The 18,691-nt window shown below is 36.2% G+C and overlaps 1 protein-coding gene across 1 annotated transcript in view; it reads left to right on the top strand.

The window, feature by feature from the left end:
- Positions 1-18,691, top strand: part of EPB41L4A (erythrocyte membrane protein band 4.1 like 4A) — a 235,407-nt gene that overhangs the window by 210,719 nt on the left and 5,997 nt on the right. Inside the window, exons 18-20 of the mRNA XM_044662157.1 lie at positions 14,466-14,585; positions 17,978-18,025; positions 18,466-18,534. Coding sequence (XP_044518092.1) covers positions 14,466-14,585; positions 17,978-18,025; positions 18,466-18,534 — 237 coding nt within the window. The remainder of the gene's footprint in view (positions 1-14,465; positions 14,586-17,977; positions 18,026-18,465; positions 18,535-18,691) is intronic.

The following is an 18,691-nucleotide window of genomic DNA, read 5'->3' as shown; positions in this document are numbered from 1 at the left end:
GGAAAAAAAAATTAGCAACTTACAGGAAACAGAGTTAAGAGAATGCTGCAATTATCTTTCAATTGGCCCCCTTTCTCAACTTTTCAGTCCTTTAACTACATCAGTGTTTTCCAGAAGGCAAGTCTCTGAGCCATTTTTGGCATTTCTCTTGAATGGTGGAGTAATGACTTATCAAACAATTTTAACTTCCACATAAAACTCTTGGCATAAAATTACAATCCTAAAAAATATTCCATCTTACACACAGAAGCCCTTTCCAAAAGTGTTCGTTCTTCATTTTATTTAAATACATCCTGATGTAAAAATCAGTTAAAGCAGAAATCAAAATATTCACACTGGAGTAGTTGGCTTGTGTTCCAGATGTTATTTAATAATTTTAATAATTAGAATTCAGACAATTCATATAAAACTCTTTTGGGAGAGCAGCTCAATACCTTTATAATTCTCTCTAGACTTCAGGTGAAATTCACAAGACTCATTTACATATTCTTTCCAAGTAAATTTTTTAAAATCTCTTACCTGGATCAAAAATCCAATCTGCAAATGTCTCAGACAATGAGGCTTCCAAAGATAACAAGTCAACTTTGACCAACCAGAGCATACTCATTTAAAGAAAGGCACTCTGCAAAGAGTTAACATTTCAAAGTTGTAAAATCAATATTTTTAGGTATGGACATCTTTATTTCAATAGATTCTCTCTCTATCTCCCCTTCTATCACAACATTGGTTACTGGTTCTCTTTATTATTACATTATCTAAATGAGATGTTTAAAAATCCCCATAAACTTTCTGTAATATTTTATTTAACCTGGGACTTTTCTTTTGGTCTAGCATTTTGATAGCTGACAAAAATGAGGACTTTGTATTGTTCCAACTTGAGTGGGGAAAAAAAATCACTAGTTCTATATTCTTTAAATCACATCTGAAACTTTAAAGGTATGCAGGCATTTTCTCATCTTTGTCAGATAAAACCTGACAAATTTCCAATACCTTTCGGTGACTTATAAGCTTCTAACTCATCTAAGACAATTATGTTTTAAATTGTTTACAGCAAACATACAAAGGGTAGTCAACATTCCCTTCCTGATTTAAAGGATCTTTTTCCTTTCCAAGCTAGAAAGAAGAGTTGGATATTAAGTTTCATGTAATAGTTGGATAAGAAATTTTCAAAAACTCATAATGAAAAGCCATTTGCTTTGGTTGAAAAATAACTAATAATCTTACTTCAGCAATTCTTTTGAGTGAGCATTTCTTTTATCAGAGAAATTTGTTATAAAAATTTTTCTCCAGTTTGTTTCCCCTCTAATTTTGATTGCATAGGTTTTGTTTGTACAATAGCTTTTTAATATAACATAATCAAAATTACTCATTTTATATCTTGTAATGTTCTCTATCTCTTCTTTGGTCATAAATTCTTCCTTTCTCCATAGACCTGACAGGTAACCTATTACATACAACAAACCTACAATGAGTCAAGTCTCAGGTGGAAAATAAGGTGAAGGGGCACTAGATCAGAAAAAATTTAGTTCTACTTTAATTGACCAAAAATAAACCAGCAGTTTTCTCAGAGATAAGACTGATGATACAGAAACATAAAACACTAATCTGTCTGTTGTTTTTAACAGCTTAGAGCAGTGATGGGCAAACTTTTTAAAGAGGGGGCCAAAGGAAAGGAAATGCTCATCTGTTAGTCTCTTTCTAAGGCAACTCTTTCAAAGTTTCATTGTATTGTATTCTACTCATTATATTCATCAGATTAGGTCGGATAGAACATTTCAGGCCCCCCCCCCCAATCTGGCCCTTGGGCCATAGTTTGCCCATCATTGACTTAGAGCACTAAAAGTGCTAGACTTCAACTTTCTTTCCTGTACACACTGGAAGTTCCTAAAGATGAGAATCTGAGAGTAGGAGTCAACAGTTGTCAGAAATATTGCAAGAATTTTAAGGGTATTTGCAAGCTATTGCAAAAATAAGCCAGCATAGGTTCCAAAAAGACAAGGAACATCAGTCTATTTATCTACTAAAGAAAATGACACCCTACCAGTAGATGAGGGGCATATTGTCTCAGTATCCCACAGATAACATCTATATCTATATCTTCTCCCAAGCTTCTTGACTCCTGAGTTTTGGCTAAGATCATATAGGTCACATAGTCAGAAAAGGCACATTTCTAGCAAAAGAAAGAGGATGCTTAAATGATTAAAAAGGGGGCAGCTGGGTAGCTCAGGGGATTGAGAGTCAGGCCTAGAGATGGGAGGTCCTAGGTTCAAATCCTGCCTCAGACATTTCCCAGCTGTGTAACCCTGGGCAAGTCACTTGACCCCCATTACCCACCCTTACCACTCTTCCACCTAAGAGCCAATACACAGAAGTTAAGGGTTTAAAAAAAATTATTAAAAAGATCTTTACCAGACATAGGAAACTTTTTGTACATTCAGTACTTTTATATAATAGCAAAAATAGCACAAAATGGGGTCAGTTATATTCTCACCAAAATCCATTTTGGCCATATAAATTTTGTCATATTTCTCAGCCTGCGTCTTGATCCAATCACCCCTCAGTCTGCAGATAGTACAGTGAGAGAGAGAGAGAGAGAGAGGGGAGGGAGGCGGGAAGAGAGAGAGAGAGAGAGAGAGAGAGAGAGAGAGAGAGAGAGAGAGAGAGATTAGTAAAATGGACTAGGCACTAGGCTAAGGGCCTAGAAGATCTCAATTTTAAATCCAGCATCAGAAATATTTACTAGCTCAGCATCTCTAGTCAAGTCAGTTAATGTGTTTATCTCCATTTCCTCAGCTGTAAAATGGGAATAACATAGTACCAAACTCCTTATTGTAAAGACCAAATGAAATTGCTAAGGCTCTTATTTCTTCCCTTCTTCCCTCCCTCTAGAAAGAAAAACTGCCTACTATTATTACTTTCACTTCCCCTACTTTCACTTATTTCTCTAAACATGTTTCTATCTGACTTCTAACCTTATCACTCAAGTAAAATTGCTCTCTCCACAGTTATTACCTCAGTTGTCAAATCTACATTCTGAAGTTACTCTGAGTGGAATTTCTCTTTCTACCTCTTCCTGCTGCTTTTTATTGGCATTGTATAGAAAAGTTGATTATTTCTCTTGGTTTATTTTTATATTTTCCTACTTTGCTAAAGATTTGTTTGAATTAATTTTTAATTAACTATCTAGGGAAGACCACCATAAAATCTATAAAAAGTCATAATTTCGTACCTCTTTATCTGTTTATTCCCTCAGGTTTTTGTTTTGTCTATTTTGCTTTAAATTGCTAATAAATGGGCAAGAATCCTTTTAAAATTCTAGACCTTCACGCTTTTTCTTCACATGTGACAACTTTTCCATAACATTTGTACAAGAATGATGTTGGTGCTGTATTTACTTAATATTTTATTCACGTAGCTATAGATAGTTAGTCTGTATATAAGAATGGGTGTCTCAAAAATTGGCTAGTGACTTTGTAGTAAATAAATCTTATGAGGGAACAGAAGAGGTTATAGGTACTTGTTTTCCATTTTTAACTCTGAGATAAGAGAGCAATTCAAGATTAGTATATAATTTTTCACTAGTTAGAATTTTTAATCTTCTCTATGACAGTACAAAGTCTCCTGCCAGTCAATATTTGCAGGGGACAGGCAGTGTAGAATTCCATGATGCAGACCCATCAGCTTGGGGGCCTCTCATAAGCACACTCTCAATGAAAACAATGTCTCTTAAACAAAGCATCCACCATACAAAAACTTGCTGCAAAATAGCCCCTCTTATATTGATAAAAGTAGGCATTTGAGCATTCAGTGGGGGAAAACTTGTAATATTTATTTTAATTGCTATTTGTGAATACAATTAACTTAGAAAGGATTTAAAATCTAGACCTTTTTATATCCAATAACTAAAGGTAGAAGTCATCCTGGACATTTATTCATGATAGAAAAGTTCATGATAAAGCCATCCCAGAAGTAGGAAAGATCATGTCATTGTGTGAAACTTTCCTAGTTTCTATGAAGCAATTATAGGGGAAACAGCAGTATGTTAAGATAAGATCAAAGGATTTAGAAGACAGAAAACCTGGGGTCTGGCTCTAAGCCTAGTTTACAAATCTGTAAAATAGGGATGATAACTGTTCTTCTACATCATAGTTTTATTATGAAGATAAAAAAATGCAAGTGCTTTGAAAAACAAATTATTCTGTACAAATACAAATTTATACATTCAGTTGGTATTTATTTTCATGCTTCTGTGGTGGTGGAGATACAAAAGCAAATCAAAAGATTCCCTTTCCTTAAGGGGCTATTGAGGAGAATTAACATGAACTTATAAAATTAAATGCAAAATATATATAAAGTTTCCAGTCAAGCAAAAGGGAGGCAGAGAGGCAGTAGCAATGACATAGGCTCCCTGTAGGTGGCAGCCTTGAGCTGAGTTTTGAATGAAGCTAGGGATTCTGCAAAATGAGGAAGGGCATGAAAACAGCCTGCACACTTCTACATTGTGGAAATGAAACAGGGCTTGTCAGGTATTAAAAAGAACAAATTTTGCCTGGAATGTAAAATGTATGAAGGGGAGTTATTTGCAATAAACCTGACTTTTTCAGGCTGGAGCCAAACCGTGGCTTTAAAAGCCAAATAGAGGAGTTTGTATTTGCCTGGAGGCAAGAAGGTGCTTGTTGAGCAAGGAAGTGATATGGTCAGAACTGTGCTTTAGGACATAAATTTGGTAGCTACATAGCAGATAAATAAAAGAAGAGGAAGATAGGAAGCTGGAAGACCAACCAAGAGACTGTTACTATAGTCTAGGTAAGAGGTAATGAAGGCCATGTGAGTGGAAAGAAAGGGAGAGATTTAAGATAGATTGACAAAACTTGGCAACTGATGTGAAAGGTGAAGGAAAAATCAAGGATGATTCATAAATTAATTGCACACCTGGGTTGCTGGATGTATTGTGGTGCTTTCAACAGAAATAGGAAGAAGAGGAAATATAAGTTCTGTTTTGAACATTTGGAGTTGACAAAGACTCAGACAAAAATCCAGTGAAGGAGCCTGAGAAGAAAGGTCCAGATCTATAAGAAGACAGTAAGGAAAGTACAGTGTCACAGAAACCCAGGAGAAAACTAGGAAAACATTATACATAGCAACAGCAATATTGTAGATGCTCAACTATTAAGGTTTTAGTTATTCTCAGTAATACAAAGAACCAAGATAATTCCAAAGGAGCTTATGATGAAAAATGCTATGTACCTCCAAAGAAAAAACTGATGAATTCTGAATGTGGATGGAAGCATACTATTTTTTAACTTGTGTACGGGGTTGTTTTTTTTTTTTTTTTTTGGTCTGTGTTTTCTTTCACAACATAACTTATTTGGAAATATGTTTTGCATGACTGCACATGTCAAATTATTTGCCTTTTCAATGAAGGGAGAGAAAAGGGAAGGATGCAGAAAGTTTAGAATTCAAAAAAAATTTTTAATGAATGCTAAAAATTGTTTTTATATGTAATTAGAAAAAAGTTTTAAAAAGAGAAACTAGGGGAGTCATGCTACAGAGAAATTAAAGATGGGGACTGAGAAAAATGCCATTAGACTTGATGATTGACTGTTCATGGATTACCTTGGATTAAGTGATTTCAGTTAATTAGTCTGGCATCCAGAGAACTAAGGGTTGGGCAGCAAGTACAATCAATGTAAGAGTGTATTCCTTGAGGATAGATGGCTTTTTCTAAGAGTTTGGCTGTGAAAGAGAGAACAGTTATAGAAAGGCTGAATCAAATAAAGCGTTTTTGTGAATGGGACATTGCTGAGCATGAAAATTTTAAGAGACAAAAGGACTAGTCGAAAGGACTAGCTTCCTGAGGGATCAAGATCTTGTATAAATATATAAATTAGTATTTTAATTAAAGCTATGCTGATAGATAAAATCATTAGACCACGCGCTTGTAAGCATTCAAAACTGCCGCCTCCATTTTGTCTCCTGTTTCCTGGCCATGGCCTACTTGCAAAAGAGAGAGCCTACTGGCAAAAGAGGCCACTCCCTCCTAACCCACGAGATTTAAGCTCTCCCCTGCGTCAAGACGTCGGAGACGGAAATCAGTTGGACCATGTTGGATCACGGGAAATGTAGTTTTATACATTTCCCAAATTTCACTTTTTACAATTCCCCGTGAGGTCCGGCAAAAAAAAAAGGTTAGTCCTTTTTTCTTCGCTGGACCTGTAAAAATAGACAACTTCTAAATTTTTCAGGAATTTGGGGATAAAAGAAATAGATGAACAAATGGTTAAAATTAGACGCATTGACAAAAAACCAATTTGGGGCTGTCCCCCACTGGCATAACAGTGTACAATTTAAAACAATACATACAACTCAATTTCAACTCCCCATAGTTCAATCAACTGCACCCCAAAGTTCAAAGTTTGGTCTTCATGGTACAGTGATGTACAGTGAGTACAAATAAAGGGGTTGGAGTTTGCAAGCAGAACCTTTCCCTCTGACCCTGGAACAAATAAAAAGTAGAGAATGACTATTAACGAATTTTTTAATTGATTGAAGTGTTTTGGAATATAGAATTGAAAATATGGCATACAGCCTTGATTTTTTTTCAGTGATGTATCTGATGAGATCCTTTCCTGAGAGAGAGGAGGAAAGGATTGTATAGATGGAATGAGGAGAATAAGATAGAAATTAAATTAGAGAGATGTTTTAGGATTCACATGTAGCAGTGAAGGTCCAATTGAAATTACAAATTGGTAATGAGCCCAGTCAGCACAGTAAGATGCCTTTCTCCATAAGTATTCTGCAATATGTGTGCTCAACAGCTATGTAGGAAGAGAGAAGGTGGATAGTACAATAATTCAAAGATCCAATTTGGAAAATAGTTAATGACAATAAAACAAAAGGGAGGGCCTCAAAGGTAATCAAGTGGAAATGGTTTTGAAGGGAGGAAAGTAAGACTGGAGCAGGGATGCTAACCTGGGAAAGCAAGGAGGGTAGGTTGGAGGTTGCAATGAGAATGAAGATTATATTTAGAGAAGTGAAGTATGGAGAGAGCCAGATGGATTCAAGAGGAATATCAAAATTGTTCATAGAGGTAAGATATTCGTGGATGATTATAATCAAGTGTTTAACCACTCTTATTTGTGTGGCACAGTATATAGAGCCAGGTCTGGAGTCATGAGAACCTGAGTTCAAATTTTACCTCAGACACTTCCTAACTATCTCTCTGGGCAAGTCAACTTAATCCATTTGCCTAGCCCTTGCCATTCTTAAAGTTGTTACTATGAAAGTAAGGGTTTAAAAAATGAAAACAGTGGTGCAATGTAGGTGTTGATTGAGAAAAAATATGGAACTATTAAATACTCAGAAAAACCACTCTTTAATTAAGGAAAGGGGTACAGGGCTGAATTAAGCCTCTACACAGAGCTGAATGCCACACGCTCAAGCAGAGTCCAAGGATTGAACTCTGGATGCTCTGGTCACTGACCCCTGGGAGAGCCAAACACGCTAGACTGACAACTCCAAGGAACAAAAGAATTTGGGGAACCTAAATACCATTTGGGGAGGTCCCAGGGCAGAGAAAGATGATTGGCATTACTATAGCTACAAAGAAATGGGAGTGTTCAAACTATACTGACCAGATACCATCAAACTTGGGAAAGGAATCATAGCCAGAGGCTAGGGTATAAGGGAATGGGTTACTTACAATAGATACTAAAAGAATGGTCCTTGCCCAGGTATGGGTCTTTCCTGGGACTGAGTCTCTGATACAATAGGGAAGACTACCTAAAACAAAAAGAGTACTTAGCATATGCTTAGTCCCACATAACTGGGATTGTCATTTACCTTAGGGTCCATTATTCAGTCTGAAACTGCTAGCCTGAGATTCCATTCAGGCTGGATTTTCATGGGAACTGGGAACAAGTACAAGCTTTGGGGTCTTCAACTTACAAGCTAGTCCTAAAACTTGGGGTTCATCAAGTTTGGGGTTTCTAGATTCCATGTTGACATAGGAAAAAGCAGCCTAAGAGCAGTTCTTTGGGGAAGAACCAGAAGGCACCTCTGGAGACTAGGCAATAGTTATTCCAGCTGAGTCCCAATTCTAAGAATACAAGTAGTCTGAGTGCCTTGCATTCCCCATGGTCACCAAAATGTAAGGGGGAAGAGAGGTTTTGTTCAAATATATTAAAAGGTGGTCACCAGGGGAAATTTCCCCAATTAAGGAATAATCTCAAGTCAAAATTGACTTTATGGAAGTTTATTTACAATTGAGAAGAGAGAGAAGAAATAAGGAAATAAGAATCTAACACAGTAGGTAAATTACTACGATCCTCTAATTAATCCAGGTAGATCTAATTAACCCTCAGCCAAAAGTCAGAGGGCCAGAAGCAAAGCTTCATTCATTGAGTCTCTATTAAAGGGAAGTTCCTTAAGAGAAGTTCAGGAAGATTGTCTTTAAACTCATCACATGGACTTCTAAAGGAGATATTGAAAGCAGTCTCCCCAAGGTCTCAGCATTCCAGCCAGCCCTCCTCCACAAACCAGGAAAGCTAGAAGACTCCTGAGCCCAGCTGTCTGAGGTCTCTTTTTAAAGGGGCCGCTTATGTGTCACTTCCTGTGCCTCCCTCCTAGTTTGTGTGTCCAATCACAACAGATGCTTCTCTTAGGACTGCCTAGGGGGCAGTCAGTCAATTCTGATTCGTCACCCTCTCTAGCACATGTAGATTACAGACTTCCCAAGATTGGAGATGTTCTCACCTTTGGTGATTAAATCTAAAGATGGACAGTGTAGGCTTACTCTAATTGTCACAATGACAGTATGGGATCCAGTGAGTGTATTTTCTTTGTGTATAGGAAATTTTTTCCCTTCCTTATCCCAGGAATTTGCTTTTGTTTTGAACTAATGTTTTTCTTCAATTCAGTCAAAGAAAAACATCAGTGAGGGCTCATAGGTATGTGTTTAAAGAGGTGCTGACCCAGGACAAAACAGTCCCTTCAGGACTCTCCGTCCAAAGACAACATGCAAACAATTATCTACAAACAAGATATAGATATATGCTAGACAAATAGATTTAGATATACAGATATATACACACATATGTATAAATTAGAAATAATCTTAATGGGAAGGCACTTAGGGTTGAGGGGAATTTGGGAAGGCTTCTTGCTGAGACTTGAAAAAAGGTAAGGAGGTAGAGGTGATGAGGGAGAAAATTCCAAGTATAACAGACAGCCAATAAGAATGCACAGAATGAGAAATGGACTGTGGTATGTACAAGGCCATACATTAAAATTGGGTGTAGTTTTCAGGATTACATTTGTTAAGAGTCTGGGCAATCTACATTTAAGAGCTCAAACTATGAAAATAAATGGTCATTTGCTGGAGTACTCATAGAAGTGTCCTAAGAATTTGTAGAACCTGAAAGTAGAAAAGAAAAAAAAATAATTCACAGCTATTATGAACTGAAAAGAAATTATTTTCAACACAAGATTTTTCTGGGACAAATTTTTGCTTATAAAAATTCTTTTTCTGCTCATTTGAGCTTCTTTCAAGAAGTCTAAAGACAATTTAAAAACAGGTTAAGACAAAAATTGAGTTTGGCATAGGGGCACGTCTATAATCTTTTTTGTTAGTCATCAATATAGTTAGCCCTCAGGAGGGAGTGGGAGTACTAGTTTGCTAAAGGATAGGCAAATTAGCATGTTAGAAATGGAACATGTCAAAGTCCCCATACCAATTAATATTTGGATTGGACCAATGAGTAGCTCTTATATTTCCAGGCTAGATGCTAAAATACCAATGCTTCCAATCAGCGTGGTTACCTCCATAGGCTTGTGTGTTTGAATCTAATTTCGGTGAGTATTAATTCATACTCCCTAAGTTGTTGACTTGGTCTGAACCTTCTACACTTTGACAAGTGGAAAATATTGTTCCTACCCAGATGCATGAGGGAAGCAGAATAGAAAGCTGGCTAGCTACAGAGAACTAGACTGCTGTACCCAAGGTAAAGGTAATTAGAAACTTGCCAGTGGCCAATGCCATTTATGCTGGGCATCATCCCAGCCTGCACACAATATCCTGAAATTAGAAGAAGCTGACACTGAATTTCAGGTTCAGGAGAAAAAATACAAACTGCATCTAGCACTAGAAAGAAGAAAATCCAAACAATGAGGAAGGAAGCTAGAGACACTGAATAGAGTAGAAATACACTTGTCCCTCACTATATCGCAGTTCACTTATTGTAGCTTCACTGTATCATGATTTTTTGTTGTTGTTTTTTTACATAGTTTTTTCACATAGATCTAATTCTGTATTGCAGAGTTTTCACTATATCACAGGATTTTGCAGGTGAATAGGTACTGTATTGTACACAATGGAAATGCAGTAAGCCACTACTGCTTGCACAAGTTTGCCACAGTGAGATTGTAAACGACACCACTATTGGCTGAGGGAATGAAAGGTGACCAACAATAGCACTGTGTTCTGTATCCTCGGCTTTGATAGGTTCAGTGACTGTAGCTGTCTGTTTGCTCTCCTGCTACTTTGAGGATTTTCACCTATCCAGGGGGTTTCTGGAATGTAACTCCTATGATAGGTGAGGGATCATACTGTATATGAAAAAGTATGGAAGACCAAAATATCCAGTTGAGAATTAGTGGGTATAATTTTATTACCCAAGTAGAAAAATCAACAGTGACACTAAAATACAGCAATCAAAATAAAAAAAGAACTTTTTAAAAGTCTAAAACAATGGATAAGAATTGCATGATAAAGTAAAATTAAAAACTGAATGAAATAGCAGCAAGAAATTCCAGAATGGTTCAAAAATATAATAAAACGTTCATAGGAAGGTATCGGGATGGAAGTGAGGTTAGAAATCAAAGGTCTTAAATCATTATAGCAAAAAACATACAAAAGAAGATATAGGGGGCCATGCCTCTATATGATTTTTTGGGGTCCTGAGCAGCGTGGTGGCATAGGATGGTTAAGGCAGGAGAAAGAAAATGAGAACAACTAGACTAGTGGTTAGCCCATGCTGTCCCAAAGTCTGTGGGCTTGGGAGTTTATTATATATTGGTTTCAAACAAAGAACACAGCTATGAAGGGGTAACAGATCATACATAACCCATTAAAGTCTAAAGAGTAAAGGTATAAGTACCAAGACAATGGCCAAATTCCAACCATCAATTAGTAGGGATAATTCTGGGAGAGGAAATATTTTTATGGAGATGCTCACTTATTGAGTTCTATCTTCCAGGATTATAGGCACCTGGACAAATAAAGTCAAGACTAAAAGCGCCATACTTATCTAAGTATGCAGACTTATCTTAAGTAATGTTTGTTAGGGTTTAGGCTTCTTAATTATCAAGGAGAGGAATCATTAACTCAGTAGATGCTGGTCTGCCACTTCAAGGTTTTCCAATAGGAGTTCTAAGAAAGGTGGGGATCAAAGACTGAGTCAAAAGAGGAGCCTCAGATTTTTATCTTAGATGGCCCATTCAGTCTGCATCCTGACATGCAGTGCAGAAAAATCATACACACAGTTTTACTTGCCGACGATTTTGTAATGGGATCCAGATAAAATATCTGTTACAGACTCTGTTTCTCTAAATGACTCCTAATAGCCTTCTTGGAGGGATCAAGTTGATTTTGGATTAACCTACCTGCTGGTACCAGAGCCTTTTTGGGGGCTCAGGTGACCAGGACCAAACACAAAGACTGCCTCAGCCTGGATTGGTCACGTAGGGAATCCAGATAACAGGCCCTAAATTTGATCCTATTTCTCCAAAGGTTTTAATACATAGAACGGCTTCCCACAAGAAGAGAGAATTTATACTATTCTTTGGGTAATCTTTACAAAGTAGAGCAAGTTCTAAAAAAAGACAAGATTTGGAAATTTTGAAATTCAGAAGTGAAAGAAAAGTGAAGTCAACTTAAACCAAAATGACTGACTGAGAAGACAAGATGGGCAGAGATAATCTAAGCATTATAAAACTTTCTGGGGGTGGAGGTGGGGGATGAGGATCATAGTAAAATATGAAAGCATGGTAACAAAGCTTGAATAAGGTACCTTGGGAAATAATACGAGAAAACTGCTGAGAACTTCTGAATACAGATTATAAAATATGAATTAAGTGAAGTGAATAAGCATTTAATGTAGAGTGCCTACTATGTTCCAAGCACTGTGCTAAGCCCTTTTTAGCAAATATTATCTCATTAGATCCTCACAAAAAACTCAATATGAACTTAGGTCTTCCTGATTCCAGATCCAGCACTTAATCTACTGTGCCACCTAAATGCCAGTGAATGCAAATCTATATATTGCTTCCATAGAAAAGTCCCACACTTCAAAAGTTCAAAGCAGTGATTTGTTAAAGTTCAGAATTTCAATGCCAAACAGCAAGTTTTGCAAGCAGCCAAGACATTTCAATTATGAAGTAATATCAGTTAGAATAATCCTTCATATACAGTCCTATCGTATAATTCCTGATATTTTTTTTCTGTCAAAATTCCTTTATTTCTGTCATACAGTTCCTTAAAAATATCATTTATTCCTGTTTTTCTTGAGTTCCTCACTGCTTACTCTATACTCACAACTCATCAAGTATCTTACCATTTCTCTTTGTGTGATTAACAAATTTCTTAAATTTTAAATTTTTATAAATTCTTAAAATTCTTAGTTTTTATTTTTGGCTTTGGCCTCTCAGGCAATTTAGTTAGCTTTTTAATAATTCTCCTAACTCATCTCATATTTAGTACCTACCTTACACAAATCTTATGATGTTTAAATGAAATTATATAAGCTTGAAGAAGCAAGTTACAGAGTATATGAAACTACCACTCTTCTGTTTTATTTTCATTTTAGTGCATTTCTTGATCTTGTGAAAACACTTGTCTTTGGTTCATAGAATACTTGAATTCAAGTTTTACATTTCAAAAATGGAATAATGTTTCTAAAAAAGTTTATATATGTTCATTTTTATACACACACACACACACACACACACACACACACTTTTTAAAAAATCCTTACCTTCCATCTTAGAATCAATACTATTCATTGGGGTTGTAAGGCAGAAGAGTGATAAGGGCTAGGCAATGGTGGTCAAGTGAGTCACACAACTAGGAAGTGTCTAAGGTCAGATTTGAACCCATGATCTTCCATCCTTAGGCCTAACTCTCAAACCACTGAGCCACTTGGAAAAAGATAAAACTCTTAATAACATCAAATGTGTGTGTGTGTGTGTGTGTGTGTGTATGTGTGTGTGTGTGTGTGTGTGTATATCTCAGTTTTATTCATGCCTTTTTTTTGTACATGAGCCATTGCTTCATATCTCCCCTTAGATTAAAATTAATATCAATAACTCCAAGTATTATATTTTATAAGATTTATTAATTAAAATATTTGAAGTAGAGGGAAAGAATGCAAGGGGGCGGGATTACAGAAACTTTTATCTCCAAAACATAAGGACATAAGATGAGGATGAAAGTGGGATGCTGGGAAATGTAGTCCTGGGGTACAAAATCCTAATTACATAGAACTCTTCCTTTTAACAAAGAAAAATAGTTAAGCAAAATGTTAAAAATAAATTTCTTTACCTATAAATGAAAAGAAAGACTAGGAAAGATAAGATTACATAATTTATTTAATATAGTTCTGTAGATTAGTAGATCAATGGCCATTTGATCCCCTAATTAGATCAAAGACAAGTAAATGATGTACAGAGCTTCTTTTATGGATGAAAAAGAGGAACTTCCAGAGAAGGGAAGGATTTTACAGAAGGGAATGCCATTGCCAAAAAGTTTACATTAAGATAGTACAGTAAGAGGACATGATATACACAACTTAAAATAACAGAGAAGCTGAAGATTTACAAATTTTTGACTTATTCTTTGTAGTATGTGACAGCCCTGATGTCCTAAGGGCAATGCCAGGAGCTTGTGGTTTTGTGGTTTCAAGGGCTGCAAGTAACTAACAGAAAAGCAGATTAAAAGCCCATGATTTCTAACTTATTTTATTCTTCAGATTATGATAAATTACATTCTTATTTAATGAAGTCTATTCTTTCCTTAAAAGTTATTCTTTAACTAAATGATTAACTTGAATTGTGTGTAACTGCTAGAAGTAACTTAATTTCTAAGACAATATCTGAGTTGGTTTTATTTAGCTGATAGGCCTGGCTAATAGTTAGGACTAATTCTCACTAAAATAAATCATCAAAATAATCAATACCAACTATTGCTAAAATTTTATTATTTCAGAACTAGTCAGCATGTGGTTGTTACATACATCTGAGTACACACACATCTGTTTACATCTACTTATATCTATTTTCCTGGTTCTAAGATTCTAAGATGACAACGCACACTAGAATTTACTCCTCATGTTACAACCTTTAAAAGCAGGAATCTAAAACAGGTGCCAAGCTTTGAGGATATTCATTTAAGATGATTGCTTTTCTTCCAGGGTAAGGCAGGAGAATGGCATGATGGATTCAGCACCTCAGTGGGAAGTGGCATTGCAGCATCAAAAGGGAAAAAATGAAGCCAACTCCAATAATAGGCGATCCAGACACAGATCTCGCTCGTATGTGAAATGTTTTTGAAAAACATTTTTGAAAAGGTGTATTACATGTTGAATCAATCAGGCTTGTCCATTTATTTCTTTGGGTATATATATTTTTCATACTGGATCAATTCAAACTGATTTGTTCCATAGTTCTCATATCATTTTTTTTCTTTTATATATTTGACTGCTTTAGTTTTTGGTAGTCACTTTAAGGGTTGTAATATAGTCAAAACAAATTATCCTTAAGTTGGAACAAAAACAGTTAGGTGCTAAACTTAAAAAAAAAAGGATTGGAGTAGAACAATATCTGGATTTAGAATCAGAAAACCTATGTTCAATCTTGTGTAATTTAGGGCAGGTCTCTTAACCTCTCTGCACCTTAGTTTCCTCAGTTGTGGAAGATGGGAGTTTATTATGCCTGAAATCCCTTACAACTCAGATCTTATGAAGTACTTGCTAAACCATACATACAGTTTGTCATCTGAATTTCTAATATATTGTTCCAGATTGAACCAGCTGCAAATAGAGTCAAATCAACTTAATGTTGTAAAATAATTTAAATTAGCATTTGTAAGCAAGAGTCAAGGCATGACAGTCAGTCAATCCTTTGTTGATCTTGGTATTGCTAGTTGATTCCATGTACAAACACAAATGCCCACTTTTCAATGGTGAGATTTCCAGTTCTCAAGATAAATTTTCCTTTGAGCTTCATAAAGGAATAGTTTAACTCCCCGCCTATCTTTTATTTAATCTATGTGCCATCTAGGTTTAGAGGTTCGGCAAGCATAGTTCTTTAAAGTAAATTTAGATTCACCATTTATTCTTTTAAGTCCCTGTTGTAAATGGCAGAATATGTGGCATTATTTTTTTTTGTCAAAAAGTGACCCAAATAGTAAGAGTGGCCAGCTGTAGAAAAGTGAATGTTGAAGAGAATCTGTGTAGGTAGGAGGCAGTCAGAGAATTAAACAGAAAGATGTTGTAGAACCCAGAAAAAGTCAGAATTAAAAATCCCGACTCTTGTATAACATTATAGTGAAATAGGCTTATCTGTAGGAATTCCTAACTTACAGACCTTTGGCTTCCAGACCTCCCCCGTCTTATCTGAAGGAATTCCTTCCAGATCTTCCCCCTTACCTGAAGGAATTCCTTCCAGCCACCCCTGCTTATCTGGAGGAACCACCCACCTTCCAGACCTCTCCCCTGCTGGACCGCCTACTTTGGAGACATCCCCCCCCTATCCCACCCCCAGCTGCCTACCACTCTATAAATACCCAGATCAGGCATAGGTCCTGGTCACACATTTCATGTGAGACCCTTGGTTTAAACTAAGACAATAAAGTCCCTTTGCATCTTGCATTGGTGGTTCAGACTCAATTACTGGGATAATTCTTCAGGCATGGGCACATCAATGCTAGGAGGAAACTGAGAGAACTGGACAATAATAAAAGTGGCAATATTGTCACTAGGAAAGACTATACCATTACCATACATACCTTTTGATTGGTCAGGCTGTCAGTATAGTTCGGTTATTTTCAAAGGAAAGCTATTAAAAGAACTTAGCTCTTTTAGTAGCATAAGTATTATATTATTAGGATTAATTTAGATTAATCTTGGCTATTCCTATTGTTACATTTTTCTGGGAGAATATTTCTAATATAGCTTTGTATTGTGTAAGATGCTAGGGGGTTTTGTTTGTTTTTTACTGAAAAAACTTTTTGGCTCTGAAATTATAACCTTATCACAAAGCAGAATTGGGTATAGATTTTGATTATCTTTGACTCCAGACTAAGTTTCATTTATTGAAGTGTCAAAGAATTCCCTTTGTAGCCAACAACTCACCCACAAAGAAGGAAATCAAGAAAACCTTAAAGGCCCAAAGCTCAAGGGATTTAGTAGATGATGGTTTGTTTTTTTTTTTTAATTTTCAGAAAGCTTTAAAATCTAGTTAAATTTCAACTTCTAGTTCATTGAAGTAAATAGAAACATCTTTTAAAAAAACAAGAAAAAGTCAACTATATTAGCTTAGATAAAGCTTACATAATAAATATACATTATCAACAAATGGAATACAAATATTAATGGTGTTTAGGTGATAGCTAAAGTGTGTGTAGGTGTAAGCAGAAATATAATGCATTCCTTATTAGTTCACAGCACAATTTGAATTTATTTTAAAAACACCCAACAACATATATCTGGCAATTAAAGGGAATTGGCATTAGTTTCTTTTGCTTTAGAATTATCCTTTGCCCTAGAATTTTGAACACTAGACATAATTTGGTCTAGAATAGTGATGGGCAAACTTTATAAAGAGGAGGCCAAAGGAAAGGAAATGCTCATCTGTCAGTCTGTTTCTAAGGCAACTCTTTGAAATTTCATTGTATTGGTCAGATTAGGAATAATGTCCCCCAGCCGGTTAGAACATTTCAGTCCCCCCAAACCCCCCATCTGGCCTGCAAGCCATAGTTTGCCCATCACTGGTCTAGAATATAGACAAAATAAAGCTTAACAGATAGAGACAAAATTAGTAACTTTAAAAATAACTGATAAAATGATTCTTAACTGATGAGTCTTTAGTTGTGGGAATGAAAATTAATTACTTTGGAATTATTGGTTATATTAATTTTGAATCATTTAATAGAATCATAAGTTAGAACTGGGAGAGAATTTTCAGATATACTCAATTATAAGTGAGGAAACTGAGACCTGGAGATACTTATTAGATATATTGGGTGTCCAGTGCAAATCACAACTGTTTTAAAACATAAATAGTGTCTCACCAAAAGCAGCTGAGTATCTATTGTTAACTTAGAAAAAACACAGAACTATTAAATAGTCATAAAAGCCACTCTTTTAAGGGAAAGGGGAAACATGGCTGATTAGGCCTTCACTCAGAGCCACGTGCCTTATGCAGAGTCCGAGGATTGAACTCTGCTTGGTCTGGTCCCTGACCCCCTGGGTGTGCCACTGTGCTAGATGACAAAAGAAATTGGGGAATTTATATACCATTTGGGAAGATCCAGGGGCTGGAAAAGATGATTGACATTATCATACTGACAGGATACAATCAAGCCTGGGAAAGGAATCCTAGCCAGAGGCTAGGGTGTAAGGGAAAGGGCTGCTTACAATGGATACTCCAGAGTCTTCCAGGGAAAGGGTCTTTAATACCATGGGGAAGACTACCCAATACAAAAGGGTATTTAGCATTTACCCAAGGGTCCATTATTCTGTCTGCAACTGCTATCTGGAGATTCCCTTCAGGGTGGATTCTCAGGGGAACAAGCACAAGCTTTGGGGGTCTCCAACCTACAAGCTATTTCTAAAACTTGGGGTTCATCAGATCTCACTAGACCACAAGTTTGGGGTCTCTAGATTCCATGTCGACAACTGATTCTTGATTTTTGTGATTACAGGAGAAGCCCAGATATCCAAGCAAAGGAAGAGCTATGGAAACATATTCGGTGAGTTTTGTAATAGGAGTTATCAGAACTGAGTACTGTTTGAATAAAATGAAGAAGCAAGTCTAGTTAGGCCAGATCCTGTTCAGGTGATGCTTATTGCTAATAGAAATAGCCAAAATGTTATGAACTAGTGTTGTTGATATAGAGATAGCCCCTGACCACCAAAAGACTCTGGAACTTTCCAGTCTAGGGTCATGTAACTTGTAAGATATAAGACAGGCCAACTAAATTTCAAACACTGAGAAAACAGAGAAACAGATAGCAGTTGGCAATTCTTCCCTTTCTTATAGAACAAATCCTTGAATTTGATTTAACATACATCTCTTTTTACGTTTAGCATTGCAATACTTTTTAACATAGGATGCCAAAGAGCCAATGATTAATGTCTTTGGGGCCAATTGCATCATCATAAATTTTGTTCCTTGCCTTTTCCCTTCCAGGAAAGAATTTGTAGATCCTTCTGGATTGTCAGAAGAACAATTAAAAGAGATTCCTTATACCAAAATAGAGTGAGTTGAAATTTATTTTCAAAAAAATTTGAGGAATACTTAGAAGAGTGGTACTCTTCTCACACTGATTCTAAGTAAAATGAGGTTAGTCACTTCTGTGATTTTTGTCTTTAATTTGCACTTTAATTAGAAGTGAAGGTGAATGTGAGAATTTCCC

Source organism: Gracilinanus agilis, chromosome 1 (genome assembly GCF_016433145.1).
Source record: "Gracilinanus agilis isolate LMUSP501 chromosome 1, AgileGrace, whole genome shotgun sequence".
In the NCBI taxonomy this organism is placed as follows: Eukaryota; Metazoa; Chordata; class Mammalia; order Didelphimorphia; family Didelphidae; genus Gracilinanus; species Gracilinanus agilis.
Note: the sequence above shows the minus strand (reverse complement) of the source record. Positions and strands in the feature narration are given on the sequence as shown.